Raw genomic sequence first — 26,551 nt, 5'->3', positions numbered from 1 at the left:
GAGGAACAGAAAGTGGTTAATTTGGAGTGAGGCATGTGCATAGTGTGTGGACATGCTTTTTTTTTTTTTTTTTACCCTGAAAGAGACATTTTGAGGACAGTTTTGGAGTTTCAGATATATTTCTTTGAAACAGGTTACAATGCACCATGAGAACAAAACCATGCTGCTTGCACTTATAACTACTTCAATGTACAATAAAATTCACATTCAAAACTTCAGTTAAAATTGAATAAAATTATAGAATCACCACTCAACTGTATTTTCCTTGGATATCTAGGTTAAAAAAAAAGAAATCAAATCAATATAAAAACAACTTTATACATGTTATTTGAATCTCTTAAAAGTCTGATGAATTTCAATGATGGTTTACATGAAAGGAGAATATATAATATGGCTCTTCACCAGCAGTGTATCACAAGGCCAGTGGTTTAAATATTTTCATACTTTCATAAATGGCTCTGTGCTACTAGAAAATGTCATTTTGGTAGATGAAATAAAATATAAAGGACAAATACAAAATACATTTAAGTGGCTTAGAGGCATAAAACATCTGAAAGAAAACTCAGTTCATAAAATGTTTTATATAAAGTCATTCAACTTAAAAGACTTTTTTTTTTTTGTTTTGTTTTGTTTTTTTGTTTTTTTCTCTCCAGTGCTTTGGGACATAACAAAATGACAATCCACTGTAAAGAATACATATATCTTCACCTTCATCATTTTTCTGCTTTCTTTGCATACAGTTTAAAAGCCATATCAAATTCAACTTTGATACATCAACTTTTGAATAGCGTATGTAATTGAGTTGTGAGACTAGTTGTTTGACTGATTAAACCCACAGACTTTGACAAGTGAACTTTGGAGTGTATGCTTCAAAGAGCTGATCTGACCTTGGCTACAGGGCACACTAAAGTACCTGGCCCTGAGGAAAACTGCCTTCTCTATAAGCAATGCGACAGACTGTTACTGTTTAAGTTATGCAATGGGCGGCTATTCTATCTTTATGGAGTACAATGCTACAGTAGTACCTGGTCAGGCTTCCTGACTGCCTGGCTAAACCACACAAGCCTTAGATCAAGACTGGCACAGACAATCAAAATGAGGCAATTTGGCAGGTCTATCGCTTCCTTATACGAGTTTTTGGAGGCCGCTTCCTGTTTGGGGAAGCCAACACCTGAGTGATCAGAATGTGTCATTGGGTTTAACCAGCTGTCACCCAAGATCTACATTACAGTACCATGTGATCAACAAACGTGACGTCTTCCGGTTTGACTCGTTCTGATTCTGTCTGTATTTGGCGCAGTCAACTGATGACTTCTGTATTTTTGGCTGGAAGAGAAAATGCCTTTGGGTTATTCACTAGCTTCCCTCTAGGATGTCTGCTTCAGCGGCCAGACAAGGCGGAGTGCTTCTGCTGAAAAGTTAAGGCGAGGGCTACAGGAGGCAGAGCTAAGCATCACTGATATTTACATATCCGAATGTGGATCTGACAGATACTGTTAATGCAAGGGGTATCGTGGGCGATGCTACAGCTGGGGCAGATACCGTTTCCCTTCTCAGAGCAGGAACCCCCCTCTGTCAATTTTGAGGCACAAATGCCGGTGAGTGAAAAAGCGTTGTGTGCTGCGTGTCTGTGTTTGTGTATAGACACATATAGATAGACTAGAGGCAAGGCTTGAAGGATATTTCAAGTCCTCACACAAACAATATTCCGGTATAATCAAACATATGTTGTCATAGGGTATTGATGTGTGCTATAGTGTGTGCATGTTGCAGGTATAGCCCTTTTGTGCAGTTGTGTAAGTTTCTGTCTGTGTACAGACTTCTGGGTCAAGTGTGCTCTCTCTATAAACCTGAAATGAGACAGGGAAAGTATTTAAGTCTACCAGAGTTCTATTTGTCTTAACGGAGACGTGTATGTATCTGTGTGTATGTGTGTTTGCATTTGTCAAATCTGCCTTGTCACCTGCCTAGTGCTGAAACAAATAGGCTGCAAGAGAGGTCGTGATATATTCTGCCCTTAGATTTTCAGTGAGTGTATAGGGGTGTGTGTGTATGTGTGTGTGTGTGTGTGTGTGCGCATGCATGTGTGTGTGTGTGTTTGTATGCACATGTGGGAATATACAGTGAGAGCTAGTCGGGGAGAGAGCGAGAGGTCACAGTATGTCTGAGTCCTCTATGCTGAAGCTGCTACGGCGGCTGCTGTCCACGGATGCCTCTGGGGACATGGCGGAGAGCAGCGGGTCTCCTCCGAGGGGCGACAGCGCTTCGTCCATCAGCATGAAGCCCAGCTCGTTCTTCTTCCCTGGCGGAGGTCCTCCTAGATGGCCCAGATGATCTCCCAGACCCCCCATGCCATCCGGGTAGCCCACCACGCCGCTGTCGCACAAGTCTAGCGACTGGGCAAAGTCAAAGTGCTGGGAGCTACCCACCGCTGGGTACTGCAGAGGAGGCTGGGGGTGGAGGTGCTGGGGTAGCGGGGGCAGGCCTCTGGGCTGCTGAGGCTGGCCCTGCTGCTGCTGCTGCTGCTGCTGCTGATGCTGGGAGTGAAGGTGATGGCCGTGATGTACGTGGTGGTTCTCCTCTGGGCTGTTCTCCTGCTTCACGAAAGGGTTTAGAAGTTCAGCACAGTTCAGACCTGACGGAGAATTACTGGGCAGGCCGTGCAGCCTGGCCTGCATCTCCAACTCCTGTAAAAAAAACCAAAAAAAACACAAACATGAATGAGCGTTTCTTTGACATGGTTCAGATACAATGATATCACAGGATTGGATGCAATTAGATCATTAAAAAAAAAAAAAAAAAATCAAAAATTCGTATGCAATGTAAGACCGAGGGCTCTTTGGAGTTTATATCATTGTCATACTAGCAAAAACTGATTTATTTTTCCATTTGACTGGTGATGAATCCTGACATTCACAGCATACCTGGATGCGCAGCCACAGCTGTTTGTTGGCCATCTCCATTCTCTTAAAATTGTTCTCTACCTCTCGAGTCCTCTGGATGTCCTTCTGCATGCGCTTGATATACTCTACAGAAGCCCTCAGAATGGTACCTTTATTCCAGCGGACATCACTGAGTGGCAAAACAGGAAAGACAAAAAAAAAAAAAAAACCTCTGTGACAAACTGTAGATACAGAATGTTTGGTAGCACATTTGAAGTTCTCACAGATAACAGAAATAGTTTTAAAATGGTCTCCATAAGCCTCTTACATGGTTCCTTTCCTTATCTCTTAATTCTCTTAAGAATGAATCCGATATGATATTGTAAACTTCTGCGATATAAATCACTTATGGTATTTCAGTGGTATTCATTATGTGTACATGGTAAAGCGGAGCTGAATAGGGTGCCATTCATTCTTTAGAGGTGTGGCAAGGCTTATGCTGACTTACAGGTCATTGGTTTTAGGAATCATGGTGCCAAGCTCTTTGATACGGTCATTGATGTTGAACCTTCTTCTCCTTTCAACTGAAAAGCAAAAGAAAAGAAAGTATGGTAAAAAACAAGCAGTAGCAACATACACCTTCACTGTTCTCCAAGCACAGGGATATTTACTTATGAACAGGCATATCACTGAATATGTCCAATATCGTGCACTTGATTCATCCCTGGTTTTACATTGGGTTCACTTTGCATATAACACCCAGCTTCATACGCAGCTGAACAATTCTAAATAAACAGCGGCGGACGGGTGGAGAGCCTCGCCGTTATCCGGATGGGAGCATTGAGGTGACAATGCAGCAACATTCCTGACACTTATTGTGCTCTTACACTACCTGTGAATTGTCACAGGCAATTAAAATTTAATGCCGGTGCAGCAGAAATGGCCCGGGTTAACGATACACCAAAGTGATGCGTTGTGTCAGCTGAAATTGCCCGGAGAGGTGGGGGGGGGGGGGGGGGTGTAAACGGCAGGGTGAAAGTGGAGCTGGTGTACTTTTAACTGGTTAAGGTTGTAAAAAGAGAGAAAGAATGAGAGAGAGAGAAAATTGCACACTTACTCAGGTTGTGGTTATCTTTCTTCTGTCTTTCCTTCGCCAATGCACGAGCTTCTGCATCTTGACAAACACAGAATGAGCTCAATTAACAGTGCCAACGCAACAACTCCAAACAACTTGAAATTTGCATGAGCTGTTGAAGTGGTAGTAAAATGTTGGCTCAAAACTACATGACACTTGAAAATCAAGAATCCTGTCACACAGACACTAAAAGTGACCCTTGGCTGAGGCCAAGTTGCATTAAGTGCTGAGGCAGGATAGTAATGTTGCTGAAGCTAACCAACTGAGGTTGACACCCTGTCATTATCTATACTATTTGCTTACAAACAACTCTACAAACAAACAACACTGTTTACCCGTCTGCAGCTGGTTTTTCATTCAGAGTGAGGGAGCGGCAGAGCAGTGTGTGAGCAGTGTGTGTGTCTGCTGGGACTGAGAGTGTGAGGATGTGATAGGGATGTTCTCAGTGTAATCTTTAGGTTTCAGCTGTGATTGTTTCTACCTGACAGTTCTCTCTTTATGGCCAGGTTAGCAGGGCAGGAGTTGCTCGTCATGGCGATGGTAGGGCCAGACATGCCTGGGCCAGTGTACACGTCCATGTGGCTACTGGACAGGGGGAGCTGTGGCACAAATGCACACACACGCACACACAGAGCACACGCACACACACACACACACACACACACACACACACACACACACAGAGTAGAACAGACGTTAGAAAGTAAGCCAACCACAGTCTGTTGACAGAGCTCTCAGTGAGCAATCATGCAAAGTTTGTGTGGTTGCAATTTGAAAAAGTAAGTATCAAATATATCAATGTTTGTAACTCATATTTGGAAGGTAGGAGAAATTCTCAAATTCTGTCAGATTTCTTTCACACCACATTTTCAGTAAATAAATAAGCGACACTGAAAAGACAAAACAAAGAAAAGAAAAGAAAAGAAAACACTGACACACAATCGATGATGACGTTGTTCTCTGAGCTTCAGTGCATTAGAAAATAACCAGGGTGCAAAATGCGGAGAGGATTCAAGCAGTTTGTCTTGCTAACGGGATTTTTATGGAGCCATATTCGGCGTAACCCTGGTAAATCATCACAACGACAGGAAGCCTGATAAACACAGAGTGTATAACAGCCATGAAGGGCCGTAAAGTGAGAGATACTGTGCAGATAAAAACCAAATATCACACTCCTAGCTTGCTTCTGGGGAGAGAGAAATGATTGACTATCATGTAATCTCTTATCAGCCTCTTTATAGTTTTATATGCACTATATCTTTTACTCCATCTCAATGTCTCACCATAATTGTGAACATGCCTGCCTTTGGCTCTTAATGAGCCTTGACAGATAAGCATGCTATCAAAGACCTAAGATACCTTATCGGGGTGACTACTGAGGAGCACAAAGCCAAACAAACACAAATCGCCATTTAAAACCATATAACGAGGAAACAAACAAACAAAAAAAGATATCCCTGACCAAAACTTTTATTTCAATTACGATTTCACACTATAAATATTTCTGCCATTCAAAAATAGTGAACGATTGCGAGAAGGTTATCAAAGATGCAGAGCAATGCCTTCTCTTTGATGAAGATTTTTGGCTACTTTGATGAAATACACATGCATATACATATAAAAACTGTAGCTTCTAAAAAGAGTGTAAAGTGTTTATGGTCTTGCTCTCCTGTTTATGTGCGTAGAATTCAGACAGTCTCCAGATCAAGCCCCAGAGCCCTAGTCCAGCTCTAGTCCAAGGTCGGGACTTCTCTACAAGGCATGGATCACACAACTGAGTGAGCAGCGTGACTGTGTTGGCCTCTTAACCCTGCAACCCCCCCCCCCCCCCCCCCCAAAGCCCCCTCCCGTCACACACATACATATGCACACAGAGACACATACATACACACACAAACACATGCACACAGGGTCTCCATACACATAATCTAAACCCAGGTCAGGTATGTAGAGAATTCAAAACACACAGTTCTCATGATTTTCCCCTTTTCACACTCAGATTAAAAGGTTTCCAGGGCATGTGTGACTTTAATCTCTGCACGGATGAGTACACCAATTCCATTCATTAAAGGAAATCTTAGTTTCAGAAGGTAAAGGGGGAAAAAACTAAAACTATCTCTAAGAAGGAAAATCTTCATAGATTGCTCATTTTGAAAAAGGTAACGGCTTTAGCAGTTTCACTCTGCTGTATAAAAACGAAATACCTGGATAAACTGTTTACCCATAACATCTTCTGACAGCAGCTACGTTAGAATGACCTCCATCCCCCATGTCCGCCTCCGATTCAGTATAACATACAGAGAACCGTTCACTCAATTCGGAGAACTCAGGTATCCTAAAGAGCATTTTTGACCACAGATCAATCCTAACGAGGAGAAACAATGTCTTGGGCCACTGATCAATAAGAAAAACTAATCAATTCACACTGTGATGTACTGCTGAATAGAAAGTACACAAAGTACAGTAACAAAACAGGTAAATGGAGAGAGACAGAGAAACAACAGGGTATGGAATTCCGCTGAAATTTCTCAAGCCTGCGCTTTTCTTAAACAAACAGCTCTTGAAAGGCCAGACGGCGAATCTCACACACCCCATTCCCCACAAACTCAACAGGGAGGCCACAGGGAGCTAGGGCAAAAATGTGTGTGTGTGACAAAAGAGGTTATAAACAAATTTTTAGTGCCTGTGGCATTTGCGGGTAATTTTTCTAATGGTGAAGCGTATCCATGGTTGGAACTTGACTTGGCGTGATACGCATCAAAAATCAAAGCGACTCTGCAGCCCCCCAGGCAAAGCTGTGCCTAATAAGTAGCCAGCGGCTGCAAGTTAAAAAAAACCTCCCTCCCTTTCTGCCTCCCTCCCTCCCTTCCTTCCCCTGCCCGGCCTTGCCCTGCGGAGACGCGGCGCTGAAAACGCTCTGCTCTTACCAGCTTGATTTTCTCCCCGTCAATCACCTCCACGATGGCGTAGGTTTTGTTCATTTCCTTCATGCCGGCCGGTTGAATCTATCAAGAGTTGCTTGGTAGCGTTTGCTGCTTTGCCCTTGGCTTCCTGCACCGTTCCCTGAGCTCTCAAGAGAGAGACTAACCTCAAGAAGCCCAAGACCTGCCCTCTTCTACTCTCTCCTAAGAGTTAAACAGTGAACTTTCCCCTAACTGGACTTTCAGCCTTGTTTTCCCCTTCTTCCCGATGCCCCCCCCCCCCCCCTCACAAAATGCCTTGTAAACAAGTTGAACTCTAACTGGATGTGGCTTAATTGTTAATGTTGAGCAGTTACTCTAAATACAAAAGCGCTGTGCATCCGTGCTAAGGGTTAGCCTGCAAAACAAAGATGTTTTTGGACAGGAATTTCTTGCCTGTTCCTGAAGCCTTGAACATTGCGCATCAATAATTGAAGTCAATTAGTTATTTTAAATACTTAAAGACAAGCAAAAATGGCCCCTGGGGCGTGTAAGATGAAGCAGAGACCTTCTTCATTTCAATAATGGATAAGCAGTTATCCATTAAATCAGGGGAAAAATACCCATAAGCCATAGGCCTCTAGCCTGAATAGAAAATAAGTTGTTTTGAAGTCTCCAGTGGTAAAAACAGCATTACATCACAGTTCTAAGATTGGGGGGGGGGGGGGGCGGCTATACTAAAATTAGCAAATTATTTTGAAGCTCAAAACAAAGCTCTTTTCTTCTCTATGGGTCTGATAAAAACTACTCGACCAATGACTTGGTATAATTGTCTCTTTGAGTCAGACTGGGGACTGAAGGCCCTAAAAAAGGTCTTTTGAGGGATGGCAATGCAGAGTGGGATGAATGATGAAGGGTTGAATCACCAAATTTTCCACTTACCTTCGATGACTACTTTGCATTAATCAGAAACAGAAAAAAGCTTGAAAAGGTCAAACTCGTGTAGCGTTTAGAGTATGTTGTGACAACAAGTATTACTTACAGTGTTTGGGATTTGCCCCACGGGGTCAATATAGGCATGTATGTCATCATAACTTGATTGCAGGCTGATTATGTCATCAATAACCTCATCCATCTGTTCAAAACAAGTTAAATTAAAATTAAAACAAGAAAAAAAAACAGAAATCACTTCTTTATACCTCTACAAATGAATCATGATTCAAAAGTTCGCTTTTACATTTCTTTATTTCCACTGAACATTCCATGTCTTTTAAAAGATTGTGGACTAAATTTGTTTCTTTTCTGTGAAAGTGAGTTTTGCTGTCACACAAGGAGCTTGTCTTCTCACAGACATCAACTGTAAGAGACAGGGACCAAAGTCCGTACAGTTCAAAAGGTCTCTCCAGTGTCTACTGGGCTCCTGTCACTCTTTAATCTCTAATTACACCACCATAACTGTAATTGGCCACTTAAACTCCAATGAAAAAAAGACTTAAGTTAGCTAGCTCCCTGACCTTTGGGTATGCACTGGAGTTTACTATTCACTGTACCTCAGATTCAAGACAGTGTCAAGAAAAATAACAAGTTGAACACAAGTAAGGACATCTTGAATTCAGTGAACTGTGAAGTAGGGAAAGTCAATGAATACAGCATAAAAAAGGGCAAAAATGAGCTCACACAGGGCTCAGGATGCAACTTAGGATTCTATTGAGTTAATGTACAATTCCTAAAAGACCATCACGGTAAGTTATTACATGGTACATAATGTGATGAGATCACTCATCTCTCCAGTGACATACTTTACACTTTCCATACGCATAAATCAAATTATGCCATATTAGCGTTGTAATATCATCAGTCTCCTCTAAATGGCATATTCACAGCATTATTGCAAATACTTGCACAAGGACGTTCTTAAAAGATCTGAAGAACGGTGCTGGAATGGATATCGAATAAATGAGAAGTCAGTGCAGAGAACTGCTGGTGTACCTCATTCTCGTGACTGGAGCCAATGTTGAGCATGGCCATCGGACTGTTGGGGGCGCTGTTTCCAGAGGAGGTCATGAGCTGATCAGTGCGTATGCGAGGTTGAGGAGCAGACTGAGTCTGTGCCATGGTGGGCGGAGAGGGTGGTACTACACCTGCCGCCGCATGCACCGCCTGCTTGGTGGCATAGGTGGTAGAGAGGTATTCTTTGACCTGCTGTCGCTGGGACTGGCGGATGTGGTAGTCAGTAGGGTTTTCCAAATGGGTTTGTACCTGACAGTAGGAAAGGGATGAACTTAGATGAGGAGGTATGAAACACCACACATCTGATGGCATCTTAAAGTGTTTACATGGTATATATCCGATAAGTATTATCTGGCGCAATGTAAATACTCCGTAATATGCAGTCTGAGAGGCATTTTTGTTTTTGTTTGGGTGGACTGCTGAGATCCAGGCAGAAGCTTATGTAAGTTCGGAGTTGAGTGGCGGGCATGAGAGGGAAACAATGGGGACAGAGAGGCCTTGCGGGGTTGCTCTAAATCCCTTAGGCATCTAGGTGTAAAGAGATGACTAGCCGGATTTGCCTCATTCCTCCACTTCAAAGCTGGCTTCTTATGAATCCACATCACAGCGTTGTCAAGTCTCAATATCATATTTGTTTTTGTATTTGCTTGATATGTTACACTGAAAAGTTTTGGGGGGAAAAAATGTATCAATATAAAAATAGAAACATCACTGTAAAATAACTACTTACTAACTTTCTCTTACATATTCAGACATGCAGTACAGCATTCCTAAGCAATTAGATACACATCCCTTACACTTTTAAGGCCGTGAACAACATCTGCTTGTTACTACAGCAGGCTTTAAAATCTGACTTCCCATTTTCCTAAATCTATCTATTCAACTCATCAAATCAATCAGATCCCCTTAAAAGGAAAAGCGACAAAAAGCAGTCTTTGAAACGGGATCATAATGCTTTTGCTGAGAGGTATAATTTGAGAAGGCATGAAGGTGTTAAACTGAAGACACATTCGGGAAGAGTATTTCCACTCCGATGATAAATGATTCCAAAAAGGCACTGTGAAGGACAGGGTGAGCAGAGGCAGTTGGCGGAAACTCTCGGGGGCTGAAACTACAGAAGGCCAGTGTGGACTGTCTCTTGGCACCGTGCCTCATACCACCCTTTTGCTTGATCACATATTAGTGAACAGAGGCCTGACGGGGTGAGTAAACAGTTCGGTAAATGCCAGTACCCTCTCCGAAACAGGAGACAGGCTTGCTGTGTGCTGAACCGAGTGGACCCTACCATGGTGACTCACCGCTGACTGTAAAGTTGCATAAGTCACAACGCTTCCACATCACCCGTTAAGTCCTTTTGTGTCTGGATATCTCACCGGGTCTGGCTGCAGCTTTTGGTCAAGGCTGCGTTGTCATTGAAGACTCAGTCCGAGATAACTTCTTACCACTCAAGATCTAAATACATTCAGTCATTTCAGTCTGATTCTACAGTCTTGTCAAAAAACAAGCAAAGAAATATGCGTCTGCTCCCTCACTGATGAAATCAAAGTTGTTGTGCAAGCGACTGAAGAGATAATAAAAACCTTTGATGTAATCTCTCTTGTCTTCTTCAGGAGGGCAAAAAAAAAAAAAAAAGGACCTGCTTCTGTCTGTAGACACCAAGTCTAAATTTCCACTGAGTATTTCATAAGACTACCAGCATGTCAAGACTGAGGTTTAATGACAAGACATTTCTATTAGTGGAATTTTGTCTTCGTCATCTAAATCTAAAAACATCTGGATATCAGATCTGTAACTCAAATCCTGCACTGAAGCAAGTGTACGCCAATTCTAGCAGATGTGAGGAGTTTCATGTTATGAGAGCTTGAACTGCTGACGGTGTTTAAAAGTGGGAGCGAAAACACTGCTGTGGATGAGTGGGGATAACACTGATATCATAATTATTTTTGATATGTCAAGTCATTCTTTGTCATAATAAAAACATAGCACATCATCGGTGTATATGAATAGGTAGAAAGAAAAAAAAAAGTGAGGTAAGAAGCATATTTAGTACAACGTCGAGACAACAGAACTCTGAAAATTCTATTCTCAAAATAAGAAGGAAAAAAAAAAAAAGTTCTTAAGGCAAACAGAAACCCAATCACGCTCACCCTTCCCCATATGCTTACACACACACACACACCGAGTTCGCTCCTTTCAATTTGTTGACAAGATCGCTGAGAATCTCTCTGAAGGTTCACACGGGAGATGTAACTTACACTTCTTATCTCCTCTCATATGCCTTATCTTTGACAGGACACGTGTAACAATGACTCTTTCACTCCTACCTGGATGCTGTTCCACCGCATTTTGCTTTTTATATTCCTTTCTCTGCTTCTTTCTCTAGTTTTGTAATCCGCCGCTGTCCGTCCAGCCTTTTTGCTATGCTGCACGCCCAAGTCTAGGCTCCAGACTCTTGCTTCTGTGGTCAGTGAGGGCTGTCCACAGCAACACGTGACGGGATTACACGGCTTTCTAATTCCTCCTAATTTGGGGTACGCACGCTCCGTGGGGCTTATTCGCTGTGTTAGTACCACTATGGTGGCCCACCCCACAAAATCACCCAATGGATTAAGAAGGCAACTCTTTTATGCCCCCCCCCCCCAAAAAATTGCTCTGATCAGAGGCAATGGGGAGTTTGTAGAGATTTGAGCAGTTCCCATTAAGGATCAGTGTTAAATCTCTTTCAACTATTTCCGCCAACAGCTCCGTCCCTGCCCTTCTCCCTTTGATTATACAACCTAAAAGGTGTGCACAAACGGTACGTGAACCATGAGTTTCCTCCTGTGTGAACTGAATCAAACTTTACGCTGTTCCGGTTTTCATGGAATCTCCCTTACACCACGTCCTGATATCCTCACAGATCACAAGTTTCTAGAATTACTATTACCAGGAAAACCCTCATACCATCTGGGGCAATTTCGTCAAGACTGACACGAATGCATGACTGACACACGGAAGATATACCCATATCTAGGCTTATATGTATCTATTGTTTGCACAAGACACAGGACTCACGCGTGTTTGGGCGCATGCTTACCTTTAACACCTCCACAGGCACCTGCATTGGAGGTTGATAGTGTGCAGGGGCATTGATGGCAGGTGAGGGTGTGGTAGGAACGGGCATGCGGTGTTGCATGTAGTGGAGCGCTGCGGCCTGCTGTTGCCGCTCCCGCTGCTCTTCCTGCTGCAACTGATCACGCATGAGCTGCAGACGCAGCCCTATCCGCGACGCCATGGCTGGGGGGCGCGGGGGCCGCGGTGGGCGGGCTGCAGCCGAGGCACAGTCCAGCCCGAAGGGTGGAGAGGCTGCTGAACAGAGAGAGATAGAGACAGAGACGGAGAGAGGGAGAGAGAGAGAGAGAGAGGGAGAGGGGGAGAGAGAGACAGAGAGGGAGAGACGGAGAGACAGAGAGAGAGAGAGAGAGAGAGAGAGAGAGAGAGAGAGAGAGAGAGAGAGAGAGAGAGAGAGAGAGACGGAGAGAGAGAGAGAGAGAGAGAGAGGGAGAGAGGGAGAGGGGGAGAGAGACGGAGAGAGAGAGAGAGAGAGAGAGAGGGGGAGAGAGAGAGAGAGGGGGAGAGAGAGAGAGGGAGGGAGAGAGAGAGAGAGAGAGAGAGAGGGAGGGAGAGAGAGAGAGGGAGAGAGAGAGAGGGAGGGAGAGAGAGAGAGGGAGAGAGAGAGAGAGAGAGAGAGAGAGAGACAGGGAGAGGGGGAGAGGGGGAGAGGGAGAGAGAGAGAGAGAGAGAGGGAGAGAGAGAACGAGAGAGAGAGAACGAGAGAGAGAGAGAGAGAGAGAGAGAGAGAGAGAGAGAGAGAGGGAGTAAGGAATTAGCGAGAAAGAAAAAATAACTGAAAAAAAACAACCGACTGAAGCAAATTAACCTGAAATGTAAACGGTGCATGTGAAACATGGACAGAATTTACCTTGAAAACAACCTTTTCACAAAAACAAAAGAAAACAAACAAACAAACAAACAAACAAAAAAGCATCATCTTGTATTGCCTTTCTCAGAGGGTTCAGTTTACTTCTTGTAATAACACATGAAAACACAACCTTTCTGTCGTTCCATAGGGCCAGGGAGAAAATAACGCTGCTGTGTTTGACGCTTCACCTGACAGAAAAACTGTCAAATTCAATAGTACAACAGTATTACACATAACACTGTACAACTATCTGTTTACAGTGTAAACCTATAATTAACTATCTGTTTTGTCGTCACATGAAGCGTCATATCATGGCCTATAAACAAATGTCATCCAGGCGTCCTACTGTGTCACAATGATGGCTCTTTAGTATCTGTCACTCACTCCCAAAACTGAACACCGTTGTCTTTTCCCTGATACGGTGAAGAGAGATTGCACCAAATGTATCAACAAACCGGCCCAAAAATGTCTGAGTTGAGGAGCGTAACGAAGACTTGTGATTAAGGAAGTCATGTGAGTGTCATGTGGCCCTCGTGTTTTGAAAGCTCATGTGAGTGGCCTTTCCGTGTGGGCAACACCCCCAAACGTTTTCGCCCCGTTGCTCCCCTCCCTCACAGCAGCACCTAAAAAGCACACACCCTGTCTCAGATAGGAACCTGGGGAGTCCCTAACCAACGACTTCCCTTTTTTCATTGTTCTGTAGAGAATTAACGCACCGCAGGCATGACTCTGCTGTTCTTACTGTCTATATCTGAAATATAATCAAACCCTACGGTCAGATCTGGGTTTTAGTTTTATGTCTGCAGACAGGTGCAATAATACACGCCACTGTCAAACACTAGCATGTGTCAGGCACCTTATATGGTTGTGGGCAGAAGAGGAGAAAACAGTGGAGAAAAAGGGCTGGTTTGAGAGAAAAGCTTATTGTACAGGAGGTACAATAAGACAGGCAGCTCCTATTGAGATGGTACTGAAGCAGCATGTCGTCCACAGTGTACATTTCAGCGGCGGAGGGGAACACACACTGCCGGCTTTGTGGGACTGGCCGGTCTGTGGACACTCTGTGGCTTTGTCACCGTGGCCCTGGCAAAGAGCTTGACTCTATTCCAACGCAGCACTGCTCTGGGACGAGCTGGTGCTGGAACAGCGGCCACACAGCTGGCTTAGCCAACAGAGGGATTTAACACAGATTATTAACGTAGTCCCAGTGCATGAGGAAAATTCTCAGTAATCTTTCGTGAAATTATTTGTACGTGACCATATGAATTGTGAAGGTTTAGCGACAATGGTTAAGTGTTTGCAAGTATCTTTTTTTTTGTTTGATAAACAAATGACCAAACAGTTCGAAAGTTCGAATAGGGGACGACGTCAGCTCCTGATTTGCCAGGCTCTCATGTTTTGTAGTGTCATCTTCAGAAGACGTCAACAACTGACAAATTTACACCAGTTTAGCTCCGGGCTCCAAACTGCTAAAAAAAATTCCCTGCCTATGGGATTCCATTCTGTGCAAGCGTGAGGCACTAGCATTCCTTCACATGTCCTTAATACCCCTAATGTACCCTGTGTTAGACACACACTGTCAAATACATACATCACTTATTTTTTTACAACTCTGTTTTGCTGAAGCAAGTTCTCCCGTACCTCCCATATCAAATGCCAGGCATACACGGCACTGCATCAGCGTGCACTCAAAAGCGTTAGCTCACAAAGTGGCTCATTGTGGGAACAGCCTGTTATACCACAGCAATTCCACATCAAAGGCAAAGCAGGGGGAAAAAAGCCCCTCTTTATTATGTGACATGGTATTGGAAGATGAGGACCGGGTGAAGGTTAAGGGTTAGCCACCACACAATCACACACGCACACACAAACACACAGAGGTCTCTCTCACAGTGCCTGATACATCATCATTCAAGTGTGCTAGAGTGACTGCATTTCTTTTTTTTTTTTTTTTTTTTTTTTAGTCACTCATGCTTAGCTGTTGAGCGCCTTTTAACAGGCGGGCTTAATGCTGCTAAATCTGGGGCTGCAGTTAACTGGATTGTGGGTAATCTACAACAGCAAGTCAAAACTCAGAGAGCCGTTTCCATGCCAGGACACGGATGAGCTGTGGCTCACTTTACAGAGTCTGTGTCACGAATGCCGCGACAGGATGTTTGATTCGGAAACTAAATGAGCCAGAAAAACTGTCTGTAGAGAGGGATGCACAGGAACAGTCTTCACTGTGTTTGTTTCTCATACGCTGTTCAGACGAAACAATGATCCTAGAAAGAGTGAACCTCTTCTGAACCGTGATTGCCTTAAGGGTAAAAAAGAAAAGGGTCACGATTTGTATCATGACACTGCGGTGTGAAATCTGGATTTTTTGTCTCAGTTTTTACACAATCTTTGGTTAGTTGCACATGTAGCTTGAGAATCCTCTATCACTGGCAAGCAACGAACATACCATGCCCTGTACTCCGGTCAACTCTGCCTAGGCCCCCCCCCCCCCCCCCCCCCCCTCTCCTGTGTAGCATGGCTGTGAGGCAAGCGGGACCAAAATAACCCCTTCAATTTCTGTTCCTCTTTTCAGGGACACCCTGTTCTCCAGGGTAATGAGTGACCCAAGCCAAGGCCTATGTGTATGAGACATGTGTAGCACACAGAGAACTCTGCGTGTACTAGCAGGGCTAGTCGGCATGTTCTGAGGATTCGGTATCTGTGGGATCATCACCTTCCACGATAAAAGCCAGAGAGAAGAGGATCACTTAAGCCGGTTTCTCGGTCGGAGGGTGCGTCGCTTGCGTGCATGTGTCTTTGCAACACCTCTGTTCCTTCCTCTTTTGTCTCACGCTAACAAACAGCTCTCTCCTCCACAGAGACAGAGAAACTTGCCGACCAATAAAAAGACGAAAAAAAGGCCATCTTCATTCCAAGACCTGAAAAGCGACTTCTTCTCTTGGCTCCAGTTTCAATGTATGCACTTGTCAAGTGAGCATCTACTCAAAATACACTTCTTTCTATGGACTCACAGAAAAGCAGTGTAAGACTGATTCATGCATTTTCCACTAAACTACAGTGGCAATGAAATGAATAGCCCTTATTAAATAGATTTTAGCTTGTTCCTAGTAGAACTAGCCAACCCAGACATGAGTTCAGGGTCTGGCCTCGGTCGTCCTCAGGCACTGGCTAAAGATTTGCTTACTTACTAAATTTGCTACCTGATTCATTGTTTCATACTAGCCAATGGATTTTATCCAAGGTTTCGTGTTACCCAGGCACAAATCTACATTTTTACATCTATGTATCAGAGAAACTGGAGATCATTACAGAAAATGAAAGAAACTCATGAATCAGATGAATATGAACGATGAACTAGATGAATATCCATGAATGAATGAACAAATAACATTCAAAACGAAAACCAAATGTGAGAGCGAGGGCCAATACAGTGCATTCTTCCCCATTACTTTTGAACTTATATTTAATTATACTGTAAGTTCCATGATGAAAATCCCCCATATGATACTGTTATCATGTGCTGATATAGTCATGCCCCACTCTAACTCACATCAGAGCAGAACTTCACATCCACCAAAACATTCACACTCCCAATAAAATAAGCATCACGTTGCATCTCAGACACACAACTTCTGCTTTTACAGTAAAGAGGTCAGATTCTGCAATGCCCACTCACCATAACAAAGAACTGATTTGTGGTTGATCAGCGGGTTTCACGTTTTCAACTCATATTGGAAAAGAACAAAAGCAGACCGTAATAATACACTGTCATGCTAAGTTCTTACTGTAGCTTTCATTGCCACTCTCCAACAGGGTTTTGTTTATTAAGACCTGCCAAGTCCGAAAGAGTTCAGCTGAAGAACTAAAGAGCAAATGTGACATACAGCATAGAACTATTCAAGAATGAATTCAATCATCTTATCGTCCACTAAAAAAAACAATCGGATTCCCTGTGAAAAGTGAAGAACTTTGTTAGACAGCACGTCTTAACGTTAAATGTGGCTGTATGGCTGCCTGTATGATTTTGTACACGTGACTCTTAACTATTATTTCTGCCTGATGTATTAGTTCATCCAAGTGTATCTGTTTCTGACTGGATTCCTCGAATATCTCAAGTGAACCGGTGTGTCGGCTCTCTCTCGGAGACATATGATATAATCCTGCCGTTTCAGTGAACCCAGCGCCTTTTGTTTGCAATGTTCCGGCGCACAGGAACCCTATTATATCAAATAATATACTCATCTGATACCATCACAACAAACAGTTCTCCAATAAAAATCACACAATCATTTTCTTGACTGAGCACTATAAAAAGCTAAAAGGGAACTTTGACTGATGCCAACGGGCGATACGAGTGGTTTTATGGGCTCTCCAAAGCTGCAGGGTCACATACTCCTGTAAACCCAATGAGCACGGTTTGACTTGTACAGAGCAGAGTACAGGCTGCGTGGTACCCCTGTGGTCTGACCCGGCTCTACTGTGCTCTACTCACACAGCCAGAGAATGGCATACTCTGCACACTTGTATGTCTTTATTTATTTATCTCGCCACTGAACAGTCCACAATTACCTCTTTGTGTAGAAAGTGCTGAAAGTGATCTGGGTGGCTTCCACGCGCTGGTCTCTACATTTCTGTGCACATGGCTGAGGATGGACTGAGAAACTGGAAGAGAAAGACACAGAAGACTATTATTGTTGTCATCCATCATTACAAAGTGGACTAGAAACACAGTCATAGGAGATGGTGGTTTAAGCAGAAGTCTTGGTGGTAGAGTGGTAGTGATAGGGTGGATAAGTACACCACATGTTTATATATACAGTGTAACAGGTGCGATGCAACAATAATCCACAACCTATTTATAGTGCTCAATCCAACTGGGAAAGCCATTTAAAATCATAGTAAGCCTCTGTGTGTGAGACAGAAGTACTGAACAGGTTCTGTAGTCCCTATGGATAATGCAGCACTCAGAGAGAAACAGAACAGAAAATCCTCCATTCAACCGCAAAACTGTGTCAAATGCTTACATCACCATCGTGGTAAACGAATCTATTCTGGATTCTGAGAAATATTTTATTGCTCGTATTCGCAATACAAGGATTTTTTTTTTTTTTTTAAAGAAAGCATAAAATGTTGAAGCGCGGGTAAGGGTTCCGCTGGACTTTGGATTTGCTTACAGTGCAATTCTACAACTTCACCAAAGTGTCAGAGCACATGCCGGAGACTGGGGCTTTAACCTCATATAATTCGACTTAACGACGAGATCATTGAAGCAACACAAATAAATAAAGAATGACTCACTCTCTGTAAATATATGACCTGAAAGATACGAACCTCCTGTTCTGTTTGATAACTGGCTACCAAAATATAAGAGAAAACAGCCACATCCTCATATCGTCCAGATTACCGCTATTTTAAAACTGTACACACAACACAGGTAGAAAACATGAAACTGGAGACACTCTCGCATTTGTCCAATAACACTTTGACATGATCTATATATATATATATATATATGTTCAAAAAAATGGTGAACGTATTGTACTTATTGTCAACTTACCATCCTCTACTACAAAGGGTGGATTCAAGAGCTGTACAGTTCCTTTATATCAGGTTTTTTTCTTGGTTATGATTCACTCCTGAATCACTGATTTGTTTTTATTTATAACACCACCACAAACAGCAGTCACTCAATGCCAGAGAGAAAAATCCATGGACGTACGTTATCCAGAGAGAATAAAGGTGACCGGGCTGTAGACTACCAACAGAGGATTACAAAAAGAACAGAAAAACGAGTCAGAGGTGATTAACCATCCCCATTGAGATGTCATCCCTCCATAGCGAGCGTAAGCTCCCGACAGGCGAGCAAATCGGAGAATGAGTCCCTCATGTTTGCACACTGCTCTCTTATAAACCAGTCAAGGCTGAGCTCGGCCGGACCGCATTCGCTCGTGACCCACGGCAACTCACAGAGAGACTGTCACTGGGAAACCCTTAGTCATGAAGCTTTGTGTCCAGTCTCTGCCGCAGCAAGACGGCCTCTTCCTCTTCCTCCTCCTACACTTCCCCTAAATTAACCCAAAGCCATCAGGCTGCCTTCTTCTGGAACAAGGACTTCTTAGTTTCCCCAACAACTGATTCCCTTAGCCAAGAAAGGGAATCTTCTTCCCTGTCTGTGAGGGAGTGCTGTGTGTACTACACTTGTAGGAGGTTGCAGCGTGAGTACTATGAGTGACTAATGCAGAAGGAGAGATGCAGCGTTCATGTGAATGTTTAAACGGTTTTTTCACTTGCATATACAGAGAGCATTTAGGTGTCGGTGCAACATAGGAAGTTTCTGTTGACAGATAAAATTTCACTGGGATACCACACATTTCCAATCTTCTAAAGCAGTTAAATCTGTGATAGACTGGACTCAATCAAATCTTCAAAAAAAAAAAAAAAAAAAAGAGACATGTCGTGTTTTTCAGTCCGGTGTAATGATGACATTGCAACAATATTACGCTCAGAATGAGAGCTGCATCAGCTGGATGATCTTATGCTAAATGTTAACTTCCTCCCTCATGACAGTGCTGAAGATATTAAAGAGATGAATTCAAGATAGGTCAGAGTATGGTAGCATAGTAGAACACACACCAGTGCACAGTCAAACGAGAATTAGACACTAGCTTTCCATAAATAATCTCACATGTAGTGAGGCATGGCATCCTTAATTGCTTTTTTTTTTTCTCCGGCATTGTAAAAAGCAGAAAAAGCATTTTGGTACCCTCTAGTGGTATTCAGCTGGAGCTCCTCGTGCACTGTATTGTTTCCAAGCAACTGAAGTTATGTGAATATGCAGAGTCAATACAGAGGCTCCTCTTGAAGTTCAGCCATTAGAGTCTCTCGGTCCTCATTACAAATTTCAAGAGCGGAAGAGCCATAAAACTAAAAGAGAAAGACAAATAAGTTTGATCCGAAGGGGTAATTTTAAGAGGAAGTGAGAGATGGTTTACAAGAAATGGTATTGCATGACGTCTGACTCACTGCCGTCCTGTGATGTCTAAGGTCACAAGTGTAACAACTAAAGTTATTCTTGTGACATGGTTTGGTGACATTTGGATCTATGTGCTCATATGCCTGTCTGTTTCTCTGTCTGTTTGTCTATTCATCTGTTTATCCCCCTTCTCAACCCATACACCCACCAATCCACCTCTCACTGTCCTACCCACCAAAACCGGTAAGAAAGACAGGATATATTTGTAGTGGGCATGTAATCGTTTCGTGCTAAAACTGAAATCTCTGGTTCTGTTGACTTCGGTTCGATTCATGGTAACTATGGATACTTTTTTGTTTGTTTTTGTTAAACATGATGCAAAATCACAGGAAATACGTACTTCTCGTATAAGAAAACAGTGCTTTTGATCATAAAAAAAAACATTAATCATAATTTGAAGCTGGTATGACTCTCACGGTGAGAACATACATGCTCCGTGCTTAACCTGAGGCGTACAATTAAATGCCAATATAGAGCGAGTAACCATTTTAAATAACAACAACGACAACAACTAAAAAAAAACACAGTGTCATTACTGAAACCATAAATTATATATGCTTTATTAGAACATATAACTCCACATGAATGAAGTAAACAGACTTTTCTTTTTTTTCTCATATTGAAGTAGCCATGCATTGATTTGAAAAGGCCAGGGCTGTGTGTCATCATTTTGAAGTAATCACGTGTTTTTTTGTTTTTTTGCTGAAATGGCACAATTAAGCAACAGTCCCAAAAGCGAGGACCTTCCTGCTTTATTCTAATAGCCTATGTGGCAGTACTTTGATTTTGCAGTCATTTATGATAATTGAAATCTTGCACTCATTGTCTTGATGAGGAACCTTAAAATATGCTGATGTTTCAATTTCTTCCACTCATTTTCATGGAGAGGAGCCTTGGAATAACTGTTGCTCTTTTGTACTGAGGATTAGTTTTCTTTCATTCTCATTTTTTGATGAGCTTTGTTGCTGCATCTATTACATTTGTTCTTTTCTGTTAAATTTGTGTAAATTTGTTTAAAAAGACAATAAAACTCAAGTTTTGAGTTGGTTCAATCTTCTTTCAACCCAAACCATGGCACAAACCAAATAATGGTCCAAAAACTAAGATACAAACCTAACCCGTAAATAGAGTGAAATGTTATACCTCTAATCTGTAGCACATATCTAATCCCAGTTTAACTGTTGAGTCACTCCTACTTTACAGCAAAACTGCAGAAAAACCTAGAAGTGTCCCTTTTTACTGATGTTATTTAATTTTATTACTGGCTCAGTCTTTCAAAGGAAGATAGTAACATTCCGGACTAGTGACATAATGACCTGAGAGCACCTTACGTCCTAGCAATGACAATAAATTAACATTGCAATTACGTGACTATCTTAACCTTGTAGCTGACATCATGCGCGTCACTGATTTATGCCAACTTTAATTAGACAGCATTGTATACTGACGTGGTCAAATGGCAAAAGACTCTCTCTACCATGTTTTGAACCTGAACCGCCCAACCCCCCTGGAAAAAAAAAAAAAAAAAGGTGTCTTTAAGCTTTTCTGTTGTGTTTCAAATTGTTTCCTGTTCAGTGCAAGCTTTTGAATCCAAACAGCTAAAGCTTTGTTTTTGTTGATCTTTTGTTCCAAAAACGGGCATGTAGTGCATTAAAGGGCCAGCGACCCTCTGCATTTGTATTCAAACATTATCGCTGGTGAGTGCCCACACTGTCACTGACCTTTCATCCAAAGAGCCTGCCTTTGGCCTTTGACATGATCTATAAGAGCACAAAGTGAACCAAGTGGGAATAAGCAAAGACCTGTTAAAAATGCTTAGTGACATGCATCTTCAAGAACAATAAACTTCTGTGTGCATTCATGCTCAGGCAATTTTAATAAACTAAATTGAGACAACAATGTATTTACAGTGTTATTTTGGTCCAGAGGGAAGGAGCTGAGACAAACTAGGTTTTCATTGGTCTGTACGGCTGCCTGACTGCTGGCCAATGCATCGGCTCCTGTGTAGGAGGCAAAGTTTATGACCAAGAAGTCGTTGTGTTTTTGACAATGGCCTATGCAAAGGGGAGGCACAGCAGGAAAGTTCTGAATCCACATAAGCACAAAGAACGCCACGGTTGGTTAATACCACCCAGTTTGTAGTCATTGCATTAATACAGCCATACTTGTTTTTCCATTCCATCTTTTTTTTTTTTTTTTTTTTTTTTTTTTAGCCCCGTAACATTTTTTTCACACTGATGGATGGGGGAAACGACGCAGAGGAACGTTAGGTGGGGAACCGGCTCTGCGGCATTGTTCATTTTTTCAGTAGAGGAGGATGGAAGAATGCTGGAGAATGAGCCCTGAGTGGTAAGAGCCACTGCGGGAGATGAGCTGGGAGATAAGGGGCGCTAGCTGGTACAGAACACAGCCTGTAACTGTCAGAGCGGCTATGACTGACTGACTGACTGACTGACTGACTGACGTACGGGGCAAGATTCCGAGGACATTTCGTTAGAATTCCACCACCCTCTCTCGTTCCCCCGCTCAGTGCGCGAAAAGGCCCGAGACCGGGAGCCGTCTACTCTGTGGTATGACAACTATGCCAGCCTTTGGCCTAGCTGGCATGTGCGCATGCAGAGAGAAAGAGAGGGAGAGAGAGAGAGAGAGAGAGGGATCTGCAGTGAGAAACAAATGGACAAGAAGAACAAGGAGAGGAATGAGATGCTTTAGGAACTTATTCAGCAAACAGAGACAGAGGCAACAGTGACCACGTTCAGCACTGAAGCATTTTCCGGGAGTGAACAATGAGAGCTAAGCGGCGAATAGAGGCCAGTGCTGTGGGTACATGAAAATCAGAGTGTTGCCTATCTAGAGGAAGAGCAGAGAGGGAGAAGAGCAGAGAGATGAGAGGGAACACAGGATGTTTTTCCTGGACACCTGGCATCGGCAGCAGACGCAAAGTCTTTTAGCCTCATCCCCCACAACCCCACCATAAAACATATTCAGTCACTTTCAATCACTCAGCGTGAAGAAATGGATGATAACAGGCATATTGATGACTATATTTACTAGTAAGACTGAGAAACACTGAACCCAAACTTGTCAAATTCAGGTTAATGGATTAAAGTTTTGTAAAAAAAAAAAAAAAAAAAAGTATAAGTTGATGACCGGTTGGCAGGTACAACATTTTCCCAAACGCTGTTTCTTAGAAATTCACATAAAGCAAGATTCAAATGTCTTTGACAATGTTATGAAAATGAATGTGCCTAAATACACTTGTAAAGAGGTGAAACAGTGACTTTGTCTTGGAGTTTTAGGTAATAATTGCTATATGGCATTACAAGAGTGACGCAGGTCTTAATAAATCATATCCTTTGCAAGAATATAGAGCGTCTGTCCTCTGCTCTTCAGGTATAAACAATAAAAGTGGCTGTCAGGTAAGTAGTGGGTCACAACTGTCCAATGACTAGCTTTGTTTACTTCAAGCAAGTTAACTAATTACAGCTTTTTGTGCTAAAATGCAGCTCAAATGAGGCTGAAGATATCTCTGACACACACACCAAACAGGATATTGTAGTACTGTGTGCTATGGAACAAGATAGTCAGGTTTTCCCATTCAGCTATGATGAGTTAAGGACAACTCCAACAACTGTCAGAAAGCATAATTACGCCTGTTACGCAAACAATCCTGGATTAATGGAGATATTGAGGCTTTTGACTAACTGTTTGTAATGTTTCACAATGATTGCACCCTGTATCTTGGTTTGAACCACAACAGTTTAATTACCTCCTAATTAAAGAAGGAACCTGATGCCAACGGGCACACGCGCACACACACACACACACACACACACACACACACAATCATATATCAGTGAGAGTTTTCAGTTTTTAGTCAGTGTCCTCCTGTGACTTTTTCTTTTTTCTGCTTTTGTCACAGTGAATAATAATTCCATCATTCTTGGGGACAGCTGTTGCATTAAACGCCCCGCTGCTCTCTCCACGCATCATCAGCTGCAAGTATCGGTTCAGAGTGCCACAGACAACTACGGAGGAAGCAGATCAGTTTGCATTTGAACAGGAAAAGGCTATGTTAACAGAAGCGTCCATAAGACTACATACAGACCAGGCAAAGGGAGGCTTCCTAAAGGTCTGATACGCAGGGTGATTCACTGAAGGAGTGCAAGCATTTTAGAGACTGATTAATAAATCAACATTAATATTAAGACTTCTCTTTTTCTTCATTAAAACTTACACGTAAGCACGCAAGTCATAACTTCGTCGAACTGCAGTCTTACACAACTAAACAAAAACACTCTGCAAAAGGTAGCAAACCCTCTTGTCCAAAGTTAAGGAAAACTCACACTTAGAGTCAAATCTGATGTGGTTTATGTTCAACTAAATTGTTTGGCAGTGGGTGTCACCGTAATGGAAAGAATCCAAAAACAACCAAGCTTAAATAAACAAGTGTGAACAGATGTGTACCGTAGTGTCCTCACTGCTGAGCGCACTTTAGTCACCTCATATCCTTCTACACTCTTCTCTCAATGGATATCTGATTTATGTCACTCACGCACATCAAAAAGAAACAGGACTATCGCCCAGTCCCTATGCCTAAGGCGCCGCCTGAACTCTAGTCGAACTTTTCAATGCGTTATGGAAGAGAATGGGGCTTGCCACAACTATGATCGGACTGTGCAGTTATCTTTCAAATCAAAGAACAGAAACGAATGTTTCCATCCTCAGTAGCGTATCTGATATTGGCCCCAGTAAGACAGGATTTTTTTATGGCACCGCATTGTTTGTCATCTTGTGGTGATACAAGAAACGATGAAATAAACCCACGAATGTTATAAAAGAGAAAATCATTTGAAGCACTGATCTCTTTCGGCGCTGTTCACTTGTTTGATTGTTCTGCATTGAAACCAAATGGCAAGAGTTGAGGATCTTCATTAAAGCAAGCTACTTTATTGTCATGGTTTTCTACATGCTCGGAAGAAGATTCCTTGGATGATTAATTAGGGAACCTAAACATCTGGTTTAGTTTCTTGAGGGAGAATTGATAAGAAGAGCATTTTTGATTAGAGAATTCAAGTATCAGGGGTGAAAGGCTATTAATTGAACGCCCCTGAATAAGACCAGTGACTGACCTTACATGACCTTTGAACCTATTTGTTTTTCCTGAATTGTTGGAGTGAGCAAATGAACTAGCCACAGGTTATGCCTGACTCCTGAGAATTTGTACACATTGGTACGATTCACAGCCCAGTAATACAAGGATGACAAATAAACAATAAACAAACAGAGAGACAAATCCCCTAAGCTCTGATCTTATCAGCTGCTTGAACTCTAAGTAATTTTATATTTTCTTGCTTGGATGAATGCGAATAGTGGTTTACATTCATGGAGCATCATCAGCATTTTCTGTTGTTGGTCAGTCAATGAGGAGGTCTGAATATGAATGAGGAAAAAGAGGAGCGGATGCTATGTGCATAATTTTGCAAACTTGGTATGTATTAGGAACTTTCACTTAATGACAAAGAATTGTGGTTTCTTTCGCCTCAAAAAAATATTATTTGCAGACTGGTACTCTTGCAAATTTGGGGTTAATCATCCATAGTAAAAGACTCCATCACGTTTCATTTTACATTCAGGCTTTCTGCTGGTCAGTACATTGTCAATATGCACAAGGTCGAAAGAGATTTAAAGCAAAATGCAAGCTTATTTTCATAATTAAATAAAGACATAACTCAACTATGCACACAACACCACTACTTCAATACCGGATTAGTCTATGAAGTAATTTCACAGACCATGGTGACCCTTTGATAAAAATAACTTGTACGTTATATTTACACCTTGTATGTAAATAGAGTAGCCTAGCTTGTGCTGGAGCAAGATCGGCCATTGGTCAGGGGGTCTGGCAAAACATACTCTGTTCTATTTAGTCTGTGCCCTGAGCTTTCCAGCAAAGTTCGCGTTACATAAGGGGTATGAAAAAAAACTTTCTACATGTAAGAAGTATCTTGAATCCATGAATTGCGAACGACAGCGCGATTAATCTTACTAATCATCATAATAAGAAACAAGAAAATAAAATATCTATAAATATATATGAATAATATATTGACACTTAATATAGTTGTCGCTAATTTATGATGAAAGAACATTTTTGCATAGGCTACTTAAGCGATAATAGCATCGTGTAACATAAACCAAAATTCGTCCTTGTCCATTTAATCTGTCTCTTGTTTTGTGTCGCCCTTTTCTCTTGCTGACTTTCACGGTAAGTCACAACTGTTTCATTGTGTATGTTACACAATAATCTATTCTAACTTCGAAACCACTCATCCGGTAAAATACGTAGACCAGAGGTGCACCTTAAACTGACTTGCACTTTTTTAGCTACTGAAGTTCATCGTTATAGGCTATCACTTACCCGCTGAAGGTCAGAAAGTACACTGTTGTTACCAGGTTTGGGGAGAGCGCGGCACGGTGCAGCTTATGCGGCAATAAAATCACATTGGTATCACTTCCTCAGTTGCTCTTTTGAAAATGAAACTTTGAGAAACAGTCCCCCTCACAACTTCTCAATAAGTTCAACACAGCAGCTGCGTTGCTCACGCACTCCTAGAGCTAGTCTACTTT

At 42.3% G+C, this 26,551-nt stretch overlaps 1 protein-coding gene across 2 annotated transcripts; it reads right to left on the bottom strand.

Annotated features, from left to right (window-relative positions):
- Nucleotides 1–358: 358 nt before the first annotated feature.
- Nucleotides 359–26,551, bottom strand: tfeb (transcription factor EB). Of its 2 annotated transcripts, XM_030777114.1 has the most exons (10): nucleotides 26,343–26,551; nucleotides 17,458–17,550; nucleotides 12,004–12,272; nucleotides 8,907–9,176; nucleotides 7,960–8,052; nucleotides 4,499–4,616; nucleotides 4,000–4,056; nucleotides 3,391–3,466; nucleotides 2,925–3,072; nucleotides 359–2,687 (listed from the first exon to the last, which is right to left on the bottom strand). In XM_030777114.1, exons 3-10 carry the CDS (start codon nucleotides 12,199–12,201, stop codon nucleotides 2,154–2,156), a joined length of 1,494 nt encoding a protein of 497 aa, XP_030632974.1. In that variant the 5' UTR covers nucleotides 12,202–12,272; nucleotides 17,458–17,550; nucleotides 26,343–26,551; the 3' UTR covers nucleotides 359–2,153. The 2 variants fall into 2 exon arrangements, with proteins under 2 accessions (XP_030632974.1, XP_030632975.1); XM_030777115.1 differs by lacking the exon at nucleotides 26,343–26,551 and having other exon boundaries at nucleotides 12,004–12,275; nucleotides 17,458–17,517.

Source organism: Chanos chanos, chromosome 6, assembly GCF_902362185.1.
Source record: "Chanos chanos chromosome 6, fChaCha1.1, whole genome shotgun sequence".
Taxonomy (NCBI): domain Eukaryota; kingdom Metazoa; phylum Chordata; class Actinopteri; order Gonorynchiformes; family Chanidae; genus Chanos; species Chanos chanos.
The sequence above is the reverse complement of the archived record's forward strand: the minus strand, read 5'-3'. Positions and strand labels throughout refer to the sequence as shown.